The sequence below is a fragment of the Budorcas taxicolor genome, chromosome 7, assembly GCF_023091745.1.
Source record: "Budorcas taxicolor isolate Tak-1 chromosome 7, Takin1.1, whole genome shotgun sequence".
Classification (NCBI taxonomy): domain Eukaryota; kingdom Metazoa; phylum Chordata; class Mammalia; order Artiodactyla; family Bovidae; genus Budorcas; species Budorcas taxicolor.
In genome coordinates, this window is record NC_068916.1 from 58,183,446 (window position 1) to 58,196,312 (window position 12,867).

Consider the following 12,867-nt stretch of genomic DNA (forward strand, 5'->3'; position numbering starts at 1 on the left):
TTCTCACTGCAGACTCTAGTCTAGCTGATGGATGGGTGGCCCTGGTCTCCATTCCACTGGCCCTAAGACGTCTCCACGCAATACCCACTGCTTGTCATTCTGCACCAACCTGGCCAGCAAGGAGTTGATGTAGTCTGGAGTGGTCGGGTCAGGACTCAGAGGTGGGGATGTCACAAATGCAGCCGCCTTGGCCCAGTTCTTGCTCCAGTAATGGGTCCCATCCGTGCCCAGGCTGGCAGTGATGGGCTCACCAAAGACCACGTTTCCTGGAAGGGGTGGGTGAGAGGCAATGGGTTTGCATAATGTTTGTGCTGCCCTGCGACTGGCTAAGATAATCATGGCCCCTACTCAGCCTTCTCAAGGCTCTGAAGTCAGGCAGGTGGGGTTCAAGCACACATTCCCAGATTTCCTAAGCCTTTGCTTTTCTATCTTCTAAATGGGAACCATTTGTATTTGGTAGAAGCCACTGGTTGCAAGACGCAGCATGCACTCCTGTTCAATGGCTCAGGCGTGTCCGACTCTTTGCCACCCCATGGACTGTAGCCCACCAGGCCCCTCTGTCCATGGGATTTTCCAGGCTAGAAAACTGGAGTGGACTGCCATTTCCTTCTCCAGGGAAACCTTTCTGACCAAGGGATTGAACCCATGTTTCCTGCATTGGCAGGCAGATTCTTTACCATGGAGCCACCTGGGAGGCCCCACAAAATGCAACATTTCTTCTCAAATTTTGAGGTAAGTTAAAATTTGAAGCAAAAGAAAAAATACATACATTAACTATAAGATTCATCCCCATTTCAGGAATGTGAAAATGTGGAATAAATCAGTCCTGGAATTGATCACATAAGACAATGGCTACTTCCCAGCCTTGTGAAAATGAAGGGTTTGGCATACAGAGTGTCTGGCACTTGGGAGATGCTAAGGAAAACTGATTTCTTTACGCCTCATACTCCTTTCCACTGTAAGCCCCATATGTGCCCACGTCAGTGGGAATTGCTAGATTCTGCTGCTGCATGGACACGCTTTGGCTCCACAAAGTAAAACCCATTCCCAAGGATGACAGGCCTCATGATCTTTTTTCCATCCTGTTTGTTACTCCTAAACCTATGGCAACAAGGGAATTTGCTCAAGGGCACCCAACAACCTGGGACACAGCGAAGATGAGGCGGGCTTCTAGGACCCTGTTTTTGGAATATGGGGCTGAAATGACCAAACCAGAAGACAGGAGGAAAGATACTGGAACACATACTGACCTAAGCTGCGCTTCTTAAAGAAGGGATGGTGATACAGAAGGGAAATGCCATCTCATAGAGGGTGGGTTAGTGCCAAGCGTCTTTGTGCCAGATTCTTGGGCTAAAGATGCTGGTGCAGCCCTCGGCTTCTTTAAGTTTGGTCCTCCATCTTCCACATTCAGATTCCCCACAAAATGGACATCTAAGAAAGCTCTATGGCCAAGACTACAGGTTTTGCCTTGCTTCAACTCTAATCAAATGGTTTTGGTTGCCTGTATTGGGAAGAATTCTAAATATGCTCTGGTCTCACTAGAGAACACTCATGATTGACTTGCAATGTCTGCCACGTGCAAAATAAGGAAGCAACGGCAATGATTTCCACAAGATATTCCTGCTCCTTGGGATGGCAGTGAGAAGGATCCACACAGGACCAATGAGAACTTCAAGGGCTCTCCAAAAATATTTACTTAACTAAAGCAACAAAGAAATGAAAAAATGAAAAGCAAGCCCTCAAATACTATTAAGAGAAATAAAACCTTAAACGCGGACGCCTCTCCCTTTGGACTATCTTTAGACGGAAGACTAGAATAAGCAAAGATTGTAATTTACTACAACTGGCTTTGGAGTCTACCTCTCCCGGCTGGGAGATTCTGGACAAGACGGGCTTCAATTTCCTCACTGGAAAAACGGTGACAACAAATGCCAAATTCTCAGGGTCCTTCGTGAGTTCTACGTGACAATACATTTGAAGTGGTTCTCTCAGTGCAAGGCATAGCGTTGGCCCTCACTAAACTGAAATTCCTAATGTTGATTCGGAGCAGGCAGGCAGACATGCTACAGAGCACTTGGGGATTAAACACCCTAGGACTTAAACTCCTCTGGCCCAGAGGGAAGAATGAATCCTGCCATACTCTGTCTTCTCGCTCTGAATGCTCCTGACTTTCCCTGAGGATGACAGTTCATGACATGTTTACTGGCTTCAATCTCAGCAGCCAGTCTTTCATCACTAAAATGATGCCTTCTTTCCACCTTGGAGACCAAGCTGTACCAGGTCTCGTTGCTAGAGTCATGATCCAAAAGGTAAAGGGTGAAGAATTTTTCTACATGAAATTTAAAATAAGACTCAGCATACAACTGAAACACGCTGTCGTTGAAGCCCCCAGGTCATCCAAGAATGGGTCCCTGGCTGGATGCAGCCACCAGCAGAAGGCACAAGAGGGTGAGGATGGTAGGTGGCCGGGGAGAGGTGTGGGGGTGTCCTCCATGAACTTTCCTTTTCCTTTCTCTTTTTGGCTCCATGGCAGGTGGGATCTTAGTTCCCCGACTGGGGATAGAACTGGTTCCCCCTGCACTGGAAGAACAGTAGCCCCCACTGCCAGGGGCCCCTTCTCCTTTTCCCTTTTTTTCCCTTCTTGAAGACTGGGTAGAGAGCACTGGACTGCTCTCCTGGTTCTGTCCCGATGACTCATACCCAGCGAAGCAGCCACGCCATATCATATGGAGACACTTAGAAGCCGAGGGAGAACCAGCAGGCTTCCTGTGAGCAGAATAAGGCAGGCGGTGTCCCAGAATCAGCCAGCTAGAAAGGCTGTCGGAGCAATTAGGAAGCTTCGCCTCCCAGAAGAAAAGGGTCTCCTGGGCCGGAAGGCCGGGCAGCCACACACTCGGCCGTCAGTCAGCTGGGACTATTTTTATCCCCCTCAGACACTCACATGTGGAGTTTCACAGACCAGTTCTGAGTTTGGGAAATGAGTCACTAATCGTGGGTCTCCCAACCGGCACACGGCGGGCATGATCATATAGCCGGGCCTAGGAAATCCTCCCTTGCAACTAAACACAAGCCCCTACGGCCCCTAGGTCTCAACCCACTCTGTTCACTAGCGGGCCCATTAAGGTGCCACTGAGAAGAACAACAGAGAGCAAGAAACCAAGCTTTGAAATGAAGATGAACTTGAGCTTGGCACAAGGTGAGCACAGGAAGCGAAGTAAACAGCCATGGAGGAAGGAAGCAGGCATCAGAAGGTCTGGATTACAGAGCTTGGGGTCATGACAGCCACACCATAGCTGGATATCGTATGGAGACCCATTCAACACCTGCTGCTCTGAAATAACCTGTGCTGACCTGCATGGCTCAGGGGCTGGGCACCCCTGCACTCCCTCCCCTCAACCCTGGCCAATTACACCATCAGAGATGAACCCACGCCCCAAGCCAAGGCAACGGCAGTCTTTCTGGGGACTTTTGCTTGAGCTGTTGGAAAAGACATTCTCCACTCCTTCATCATGCCCCCACCAACTGTGGAGGACAACAGCAGCTTTTAGCATTAATTCTCATCACTGTTCATACTGAAGATAAAGCCAAAAGAGAAGAAAGCAGAGTCCAGAAAGGCGTAAGAGTGACAAAGCCATAATAGAATTTTTTAAATCCCTTGATCCAGCCACGCCTAAAACACCTTCAGCCAATAATTGTTTAAGTCTGTTTGGCTGGGATTCTGACTGCTGCACTCAGTATAATCCTGACTAATATGTCCATTTATAAAGTTCAGATAATACGAACTGACAGTGAAAGATCACAGGGAGAAAAAAGATGTAGCAACTCTCCAAAGAACAGATTCAAGCTGTATCATCTTGGGCAGACTACTTACCCTTCCTGCGCCTCAGTTTACTCATCTGCCAAGCAGAAGAAACCCTGAGATCCTGCCATCCACACAGGATGCAGAAAGGATCCAACGGACTAACAAGGATGAGGGGCTTCCCAGAGAGCAGGGCAATGAGCCAAACAGGCACCGCTGATACAGGACAGCTGGGAGGAAGGAGTCACATGGCTCTTTCAGGGTTCTGAGATCTTTGGAGCCCAAATCACCTTTTTTCCTGGCTTGCGAGATGAGGTCGGCCGCACTCTTGCTCATGACCTTCGTGATGTAGAGAGGACAGTTGGTTTGGCTAGCAATGGTGATGGCGCGGAACACAGCCTCAGCTTCCAGCTGCAAGAAACAATCCCTGGGAGTCAAAGGGAACAGGGCTGTCTCCAAGCACCACCCCCGGCCTCCACAGACTGAGAATGCAGTGCCAAACAGAGGTTATAAGCCTTGAGGACCTGGAGCTCCACAACCCTGGATCCAAACCTCAGATCTGTGGCTTCCAACTCTGCCCCTTCACTGGGCATCTCAGACCCCGCCCCTCTCCTGGGAAGTGGAGATCAGCAAGGTGTGTAAGCCGGGGATTGTTAGGTGAGAGCAGTGCCTGGCCAGAGTGGGCACTGCATCAATGGCCTCTTCTCTCCTCTTCCTGTGATTATCACAAGGGCCACACGTAATGGAAGTCTTTGCTCCCCAATCTGCCCAGGACAGAATCCCTGGGCAAAACATAACCCCAACAGCAGTATGTATAAATAACCAGCGAAGGCTGCCTGTGTGCATGCTAAGTTGCTTCAGTCATGTCCAATTCTTTGCAACCCTATGGATTGTAGCCTGCCGGGCTCCTCTGTCCAAGGAATTCTCTCCAGGCAAGAATACTGGAGTAGGTTGCCATGCCCTCCTCCAGGGGATCTTCCCAACCCAGGGATCAAACCCGCATCTCTTACATCTCCTGCACTGGCAGCTGGGTTCTTTACCACCAGCACCACCTGGGAAGCCCCCAGTGAAGGCTGCTGCTGCTATGTCGCTTCAGTCGTGCCCGACTCTGTGCGACCCCATAGACAGAAACCAGCCAGGCTCCCCTGTCCCTGGGATTCTCCAGGCAAGAACACTGGAGTGGGTTGCCATTTCCTTCTCCAATGCATGAAAGCGGAAAGTCAAAGTGAAGTCGCTTAGTCGTGTCCGACTCCTAGCGACCTCATGGACTGCAGCCTACCAGGCTCCTTCATCCATGGGATTTTCCAGGCAAGAGTACTGGAGTGGGGTGCCATTGCCTTCTCCCCATTGAAGGCTACTAGGTATTAAATCCTTTCCTGGATGGTCAGCAATGGGTCAGTTCTTGCAGGCATTTCTTATACTAATCATCCCCAGGCTTCTCAACTCCAAGACTTTTTTTATTACTGATCTCCTCCAGCCCACCCTAATGTAGAAGTCATGTTTTTGAACATGCCAACCAACATAACTGACTGTAATAAGTACAAAATAATGAATCTTCCCCTGTTCTATTAACAAAGCAGGATCTTAGAGCTTGGCCTCTTCTCATGAGTTGGGTCCAAGTCCTGAGTCTGCCATTTAGAAGCTGGGTAACCTCAGGAATGTTACACAACCTCCCAAAGGCTCAGTTTCCTCGTCTGTTAAGTGGGGATAATAATAGGACCTGACATACAGAGCTATTGAGAGGACTAAAATAGTTCATCCTTGTAAGGCAATCCTGTAAGGCCCAATCCTGGAACAAGGCAAGTGTTCCCTGAAGGCTGGCTATTTGGCTGTATTGCCGATGACAGCTTCTGACCAGAGGGAGAGAGCCTGCGTTACTACCGAAAACCCGAATTAGTCCAATTCAGCCCAAAGCATACATGCTGGCATTTTTCCTTTCAATCGGCAACAGTTTTTTTTTTGGATAAATATGACACTCTGGTTAGCCATGCAGCCCAACACTTTAAAAAATATCAAAATAGCTTGCAGATAGATGCCTAATATTTTTATAATGCAAACCAGTCACTGCCCTTGGTGGGTGCGGCTTAGCAAACAGACTCTAAGCACTTGGCTGGTCCAGCTAGCCTCCTCCAGGCTGCTTTCTGTTCCATGTGGCAAGATCAAGATCCCGGAGCCCGCAGCACAAGTGACTGTGGCCACCTTCCTGAAGCACCCAGACATCACAGGAGCTATCTCTGAGCTTTGGCTTCAGCTCTCTGAACAGCATCCCTCAAGATGCTCTCCAGGTGTGCTTTGAACTCAAGAGGGGCTGCTCCTCATATGCCTAGGCCTCCTTCTTCATGCCTATGCTGACCACTCCAGCTCGCCCATGACCACGGCCCCAACCTTTTTGATCTCATCTGCCCCCCACCCACCCCCGCCACCCTGAGCACTGCAGGGTTTTCAGCACCTTGACAACACGACTATCTTTGGAAGGTTACATCACCCTCCAGCTTCACCCACAAGGGCTTCCAGGGCTGTGGAGATCTATGGCTGAGAGGCTTTTTACTAAAAAGGAGACAGGAACAGGGAGGAAGGGTGGGATGGGGGGGGGTGGGTGGAAAAACAAACCAAGGAACAAAAATAGACTTTGCTCAGAAATCCCCTGGCTGCTGCTGTAGGACTCTGTCTTGCCAGCACATCTCCACAGTGACCAGCATTTAAGAAAAGTTGCACAAACTGCTGATCACCCTGGCCTGCTCACACTGGGTGAGCAGTCCTTCGAGCATGATGGCCAGTGGTTTCATCTCTCTTGAGCTTCTTTACATAATAGTAATAGCCAGTACTCAGACTGGGGAAAGGACATTGATCTCTGTTATATGCAATGACTGTAACACTAGCTACAAGCAAATATCCCGGAGAAGGGACTTGGTATGCAGGAGACAGACTTTTCAGGAACACTTTGACCAAAGCCTTGATCACAAAATTACACATTATTTCAACCAACAACAAAAACAGCATTACAAACAAGGAGTTTCTAGGGTGCTGATAATGTTCTGTTTCTCCAGCTGGGTGGTAGTTGTGTGACTGCATGTGTTCAGTTTGGGGAAATCCATTGCACCTTTAGGACAGGAATACTTTTCTCTACGTGCGCTACATTTTCTTTCTCTAAAAAGATCCTAACAGAGATGAACAATGGGAATATTGTGATTTCTGGTTGTGGTTCCTTCTCCTATCTCTCTTTAAAAAATTTTTTTAATTGAAATAAAATTGCTTTATAATGTTGTGTGCATTTCTGCTGTACAACGTGAGTTAGCCATAACTATATATACATCCCCTCCTTCTCTTCCCCCCATCCCACCCCTCAAGGTCATCACAGAATGCCAGGCTGGGCTCCCAGTGTTATACAGTAACTTCTCCCCAGCTATCTATTTTACACATGATGGTGTGCACACGTCGATGCTATGTTTTCCATTTGCCCCACCCTCTCCTTCCTGCCGTGTCCACAAGTTCGTTCTCTACCTCTGCATCTCCATTCCTTCCCTGCAAATAGGTTCATCAGTACCATTTTTTCTAAAACCTGTATATTAATATATGATTAATATACGATATTTGTCTTTCTCTTTTTGACTTGCTTCACTCTGTATAACAGGCTCTAGATTCATCCGTTCAACTAGTGAGTTCACTAGAACTCACTCAAATTCCTTCTTTTTTATGACTGAGTAATATTCCATTGTGTATATGTACCATTGTATATATGTACCACTGTTTCTTTACGCATCTCCTACCTGTTGCAGGATGCCAGGCTTGGAATGATAGAACAGGAGAGGGTTCACTTCACTGACACAGAGGGCCTGGAATTCCCTCCAGGTGCCAGGCTGGTCTCTGAAAGCCAATGTGCTCTCAGGCATAGTAGCCAGTTCCCAGCTCTGGGCCTGTGCCAGCCACTGAAGTTGCTGACAGCCCAGATATGTCCAATCAGCCACTAGTAACCATTCATTCACTCTTCAGCTCTTAGGCAGTGATGCTAATCAGCATGCATCTTACATGTGGGAAACGTGTACCTGGATGTCCTTGTCACCATATGCAAATCAACAGATACCATGCCTATGAAAAACCCACGCAGCCCACTATCAATATGGCTGATATTGTGCAGGACCCAAAATAGAATATGGAGTAAAAGAAGAAGTGGAAACGTCTCTGGGCTTCACATTGATTAAGAATGGATCTAAACATTTACCGCTATTTAAATATAATCCTACTGAGGTACTGTGGAGTGCCCTCTGACTTGTATTCTCTTTAGAGAGGTCAGGGGTCAGAAATAAGTATTTTCCTCCCATTCCTTTCTAATTTTCTCAGGGGCCTTGAGTTGGGTCAATCAGACATGGTCTTTGGAAGAAACATCCCAGGTTTGTCTGGCCTTTACAGAGTCCCAGCACCTTTCAAAGAGTTTGTTCACACACCTTATGTATGTGTGCTGAGGGAGGGGCTAGATGCAAACATTACAATATAAAATTGGCAGCAGGACACTTAAATGGCTAACAAGGTCCTACCATACAGCACAGGGAGCTCTTACTCAATGTTGTGTGGCAGCATGGACTGGGGGCAGTTTGGGGCAGAATGGATACACGCATATGTACGGCTGAGTCCCTTTGCTGTCCACCTGATACTATCACAATGTTGTTAATCAGCTATACTCCAATATAAAATAAAGTTTAAAAAAATTAAAATAAAACGGGCAGCAGGCCATAAACCAGGCTACTGTGATAACAGGAGTCTCCTGGAAGACACTGCTAATAAAAAAAGAAAAAGACAAAGAGCCTCCATTGCTCCTACTTCTCTCCCTGCCCCCCCAACCTCCCCACCCCCATGCTCCTGAAAATTACCTCCTCTGGTCTGCTCAGTACATGGCCTTCTGGGCCAGTTATCCCCATTTCCAACATTCGGGTTTGCTCCTAGAATGAGAAAAGAATAGAGAACAATTTTTATATGAGCTCAACTGAGGCCTGAAACAGTATGAAACAGTATGAAAAGGCAAAAAGATAGGACATTGAAATATGAACTTCCCAGGTCAGTAGGTGCCCAATATGCTACTGGAGATCAGTGGAAAAATAACTCCAGAAAGAATAAAGAGATGGAGCCAAAGCAAAAACAATACCCAGTTGTGAATGTGACTGGTGATGGAAGTAAAGTCCGATGCTGTAAAGAGCAATATTGCATAGGAACCTAAAATGTTAGGTCCATAGATCAAGGAAATTTGGAAGTGGTCAAACAGGAGAGGGCAAGAGTGAACATTGACATTTTAGGAAACAGGGAACTAAAATGGACTGAAATGGGTGAATTTAACTCAGATGACCATTATATCTACTACTCTGGGCAAGAATCCCTGAGAAGAAATGGAGTAGCCATCATAGTCAACAGAAGAGTCCGAAAGGCAGTATTTGGATGCAATCTCAAAAACGACAGAATGATTTCTGTTCATTCCCAAGGCAAACCATTCAATATCACAGCAATTCAAGACTATGCCCCGACCAGTAATGCTGAAGAAGCTGAAGTTGAACTGTTCTATGAAGACCTACAAGACCTTCTAGAACTAACATCCAAAAAAGATGCCTTTTCTTTATAGGGGATTGGAATGCAAAAGCAGGAAGTCAAGAATAACAGGCAAATTTGGCCTTGGATTACAGAATGAAGCAGGGCAAAGGCTAACAGAGTTCTGCCAAGAGAACACACACCCTCTTCCAACAACACAAGAGGAGACTCTACACATGGACATTACCAGATGGTCAATACCAAAATCAGATTGATTATATTCTTTGCAGCCAAAGATGGAGAAGCTCTATACAGTCAGCAAAAACAAGACTGGGAGCTGACTGTGGCTCAGATCATGAATTCCTTATGGAAAAATTCAGACATAAATTGTAGAAAGTAGGGAAAACCACTAGACCATTCAGGTATGACTTAATCAAATCCCTTATGATTATACAGTGGAAGTGAGAAATAGATTCAAGGCATTAGATCTGATAGACAGAGTGCCTGATGAACTATGGACAGAGGTTTGTGACATTGTCCAGGAGGCAATGATCAAGACCATCCCCAAGAAAAAGGAAATGCAAAAAGGCAAAGGAGAAAAGGAAAGATAAACCCATTTTAATGCAGAGTTCCAAAGAATAGCAAGGAGAGGTAAAAAAGCCTTCCTCAGGGATCAATGCAAAGAAATAGAGGAAAACAATAGAATGGGAAAGACTAGAGGTCTCTTCAAGAAAATTAGAGATACCAAGGGAACATTTCGGAGAAGGCAATGGCACCCTACTCCAGTACTCTTGCCTGGAAACTCCCATGGACGGAGGAGCCTGGTAGGCTGCAGTCCATGGAGTCGCTAAGAGTCGGACACGACTGAGCGACTTCACTTTCACTTTTCACTTTCATGCATTGGAGAAGGAAATGGTAACCCACTCCGCTGTTCTTGCCTGGAGAATCCCAGGGACGGGGGAGCCTGGTGGGCTGCCATCTGTGGGGTCACACAGAGTTGGACACAACTGACGATGATGTGTGAGGGAACATTTCATGCAAATATGGGCACAATAAAGGACAGAAATGGTATGGACCTAACAGAAGCAGAAGATATTAAGAAGAGGTGGCAAGAAAACATGGAAGAACTATACAAAAAAGATCTTCATGACCCAGATAACCACGATGATGTGATTACTCACCTAGAACCAGACATCCTAGAATGAGAAGTCAAGTGGGCCTTAGGAAGCATCACTATGAACAAAGCTAGTGGAGGTGATGGAATCCCAGTTGCTCTGTTTCAAATCCTGAAAGATGATGGTGTGAAAGTGTTGCACTCAATATGCCAGCATATTTGAAAAACTCAGCAATGGCCACAGGACTGGAAAAGGTCAGTTTTCATTCCAATCCCAAAGAAAGGCAATGCCAGAGAATTCTCAAACTACCACACAGCTGCACTCATCTCACACGCTAGCAAAGTAATGCCCAAAATTCTCCAAGTTAGGCTTCAACAGTATGTAAACCGTGAACTTCCAGATGTTCAAGCTGGTTTTAGAAAAGGCAGAGGAACCAGAGATCAAACTGCTGACATCCGTTGGAAAATTGAAAAAGCAAGACAGTTCCAGAAAAACATCTATTTCTGCTTTATTGACTATGCCAAAACCTTTGACTGTGTGGATCACAATAAACTATGGAAAATTCTAAGAGAGATGGGGATACCAGGCCACTTGACCTGTCTCTTGAGAAATCTGTATGCAGGTCAGGAAGCAACAGTTAGAACTGGACATGGAACAACAGACTGGTTCCAAATAGGAAAAGGAGTACGTCAAGGCTGTATATTGTCACCCTGCTTATTTAACTTATACGTAGAGTACATCAGGAGAAATGATGGACTGGATAAAGCACAAGCTGGAATCAAGATTGCCAGGAGAAATAGCAATAACCTCAGATATGCAGATGACACCACCCTTATGGCAGGAAGTGAAGAACTAAAAAGCCTCTTGATGAGAATGAAAGAGAAGAGAGAAAACGTTGGCTTAAAGCTCAACATTCAGAAAATTAAGATCATGGCATTTGGTCCCATCACTTCATGGCAAATAGATGGGGAAACAATGGAAACAGTGACAGACTTTATTTTGGGGGGCTCCAAAATCACTGCAGATGGTGACTGCAGCCATGAAATTAAAAGATGCTTACTCCTTGGAAGAAAAGCTATGAGCAACCTAGACAGCATATTAAAAAACAGAGACATTACTTGGCCAACAAAGTTCCATCTAGTCAAAGCTGCAGTTTTTCCAGTAGTCATGTATGGATGTGAGAGTTGAACTATAAAGAAAGCTGAGTGCTTAAGAATTGATGCCATTGAACTGTAGTGTTGGAGAAGACTCTTGAGAGTCCTTTGGACTGCAAGGAATTCAAACCAGTCCATCCTAAAGGAAATCAGTCCTGAATATTCACTGGCAGGACTGATGCTGAAGCTGAAACTCTTAATACTTTGGCCACATGATGGGAAGAATTGAGTCACTGGAAAACACCCTGATGCTGGGAAAGATTGAAGACAGGAGGCAAAGGGGATGGCAGAGGATGAGATGGTTGGATGGCATCACCGACTCAATGGACATGAGGTTGAGCAAGCTCTGGGAGCTGGTGATGGACAAGGAAGCCTGGTGCGCTGCAATCCATGGGGTCGCAAAGAGCTGGACACAACTGAGCGACTGAACTGAACTGAGGCTTGAAAAAGTGATGCTGGAATAGTCTAATCTAAAGATGGTCCACCCACCGCCTGCATCAGAATCTCCTGAGTTGCTTTTGTAAAAATGCAGATGTCTGCTCTACTCAGGTCTCTCAAATCAGAATATATGAGTTAGAATCTAAGATTCTGCATTTTAATAAGCCCCTCAGACTCTCATGCTTTAAATGGATGGTTACAATAAGCAGATTCAGCATTTAACCAGACAAAATAATGCCTCTAAATACAGCATTACCTGACTTAGCCTTTTGGTCAAATTCTATTTAACTAGGTTGTGGATCTCTCTACCCCTTGTCACTGATGGCTAAATTCCTCAGACTTGGCTGGCTTTCTGGAAGAAGCAGCTGGCTAGGTTAATTGGAGCTGGCACCAGTCCTCAGCAGCAGAGCTGCATTTTTGCAGACATTCATGCTTAAGCACTGAGGCCAGTTCCTAGGAAACTCTTTCTGGTGACACAGGCGATAAAGGAAGAAGTGAGCTGAACAAGGCTGTATCTCATCCAGAAACTATGAGATACTTCGAAAGGAAAGGATTCCTTCTCCCTGGAAAAAAACACTTTTTATTTTTTTATGTTTTTATTCACTTAAATATTTTTGGGAGTTGGAGGAAGGAAGGTGCATTTACTATAGGCAGCCACGAGAAGTAAAATGGTCACTGCTTCCAGCTCTACAGAATTTGACAAAAGTTCAGAGGGTGACACTGCCAGCAGAGCACCTCCACTTTTCATTCTTCCCCTCCCATCAAAGCTTGGACTGAACGCAATTTCTTCTTCCCAACTCTGGTGGGTTTTGACTCTGAACTGCTTCGTGAAGCCACGCAAGGGATGAGA

The 12,867-nt window shown here is 46.1% G+C and overlaps 1 protein-coding gene across 2 annotated transcripts in view; it reads right to left on the bottom strand.

Moving 5' to 3' along the window:
* DPYSL3 (dihydropyrimidinase like 3) overlaps positions 1-12,867 on the bottom strand; it is a 114,102-nt gene that overhangs the window by 12,420 nt on the left and 88,815 nt on the right. For both annotated transcript variants that reach the window (XM_052644391.1, XM_052644392.1), the window contains exons 7-9: positions 8,665-8,733; positions 4,090-4,210; positions 110-266 (exon numbers count right to left, since the gene is read on the bottom strand). In XM_052644391.1, the coding sequence (XP_052500351.1) occupies positions 110-266; positions 4,090-4,210; positions 8,665-8,733 (347 nt within the window). The remainder of the gene's footprint in view (positions 1-109; positions 267-4,089; positions 4,211-8,664; positions 8,734-12,867) is intronic.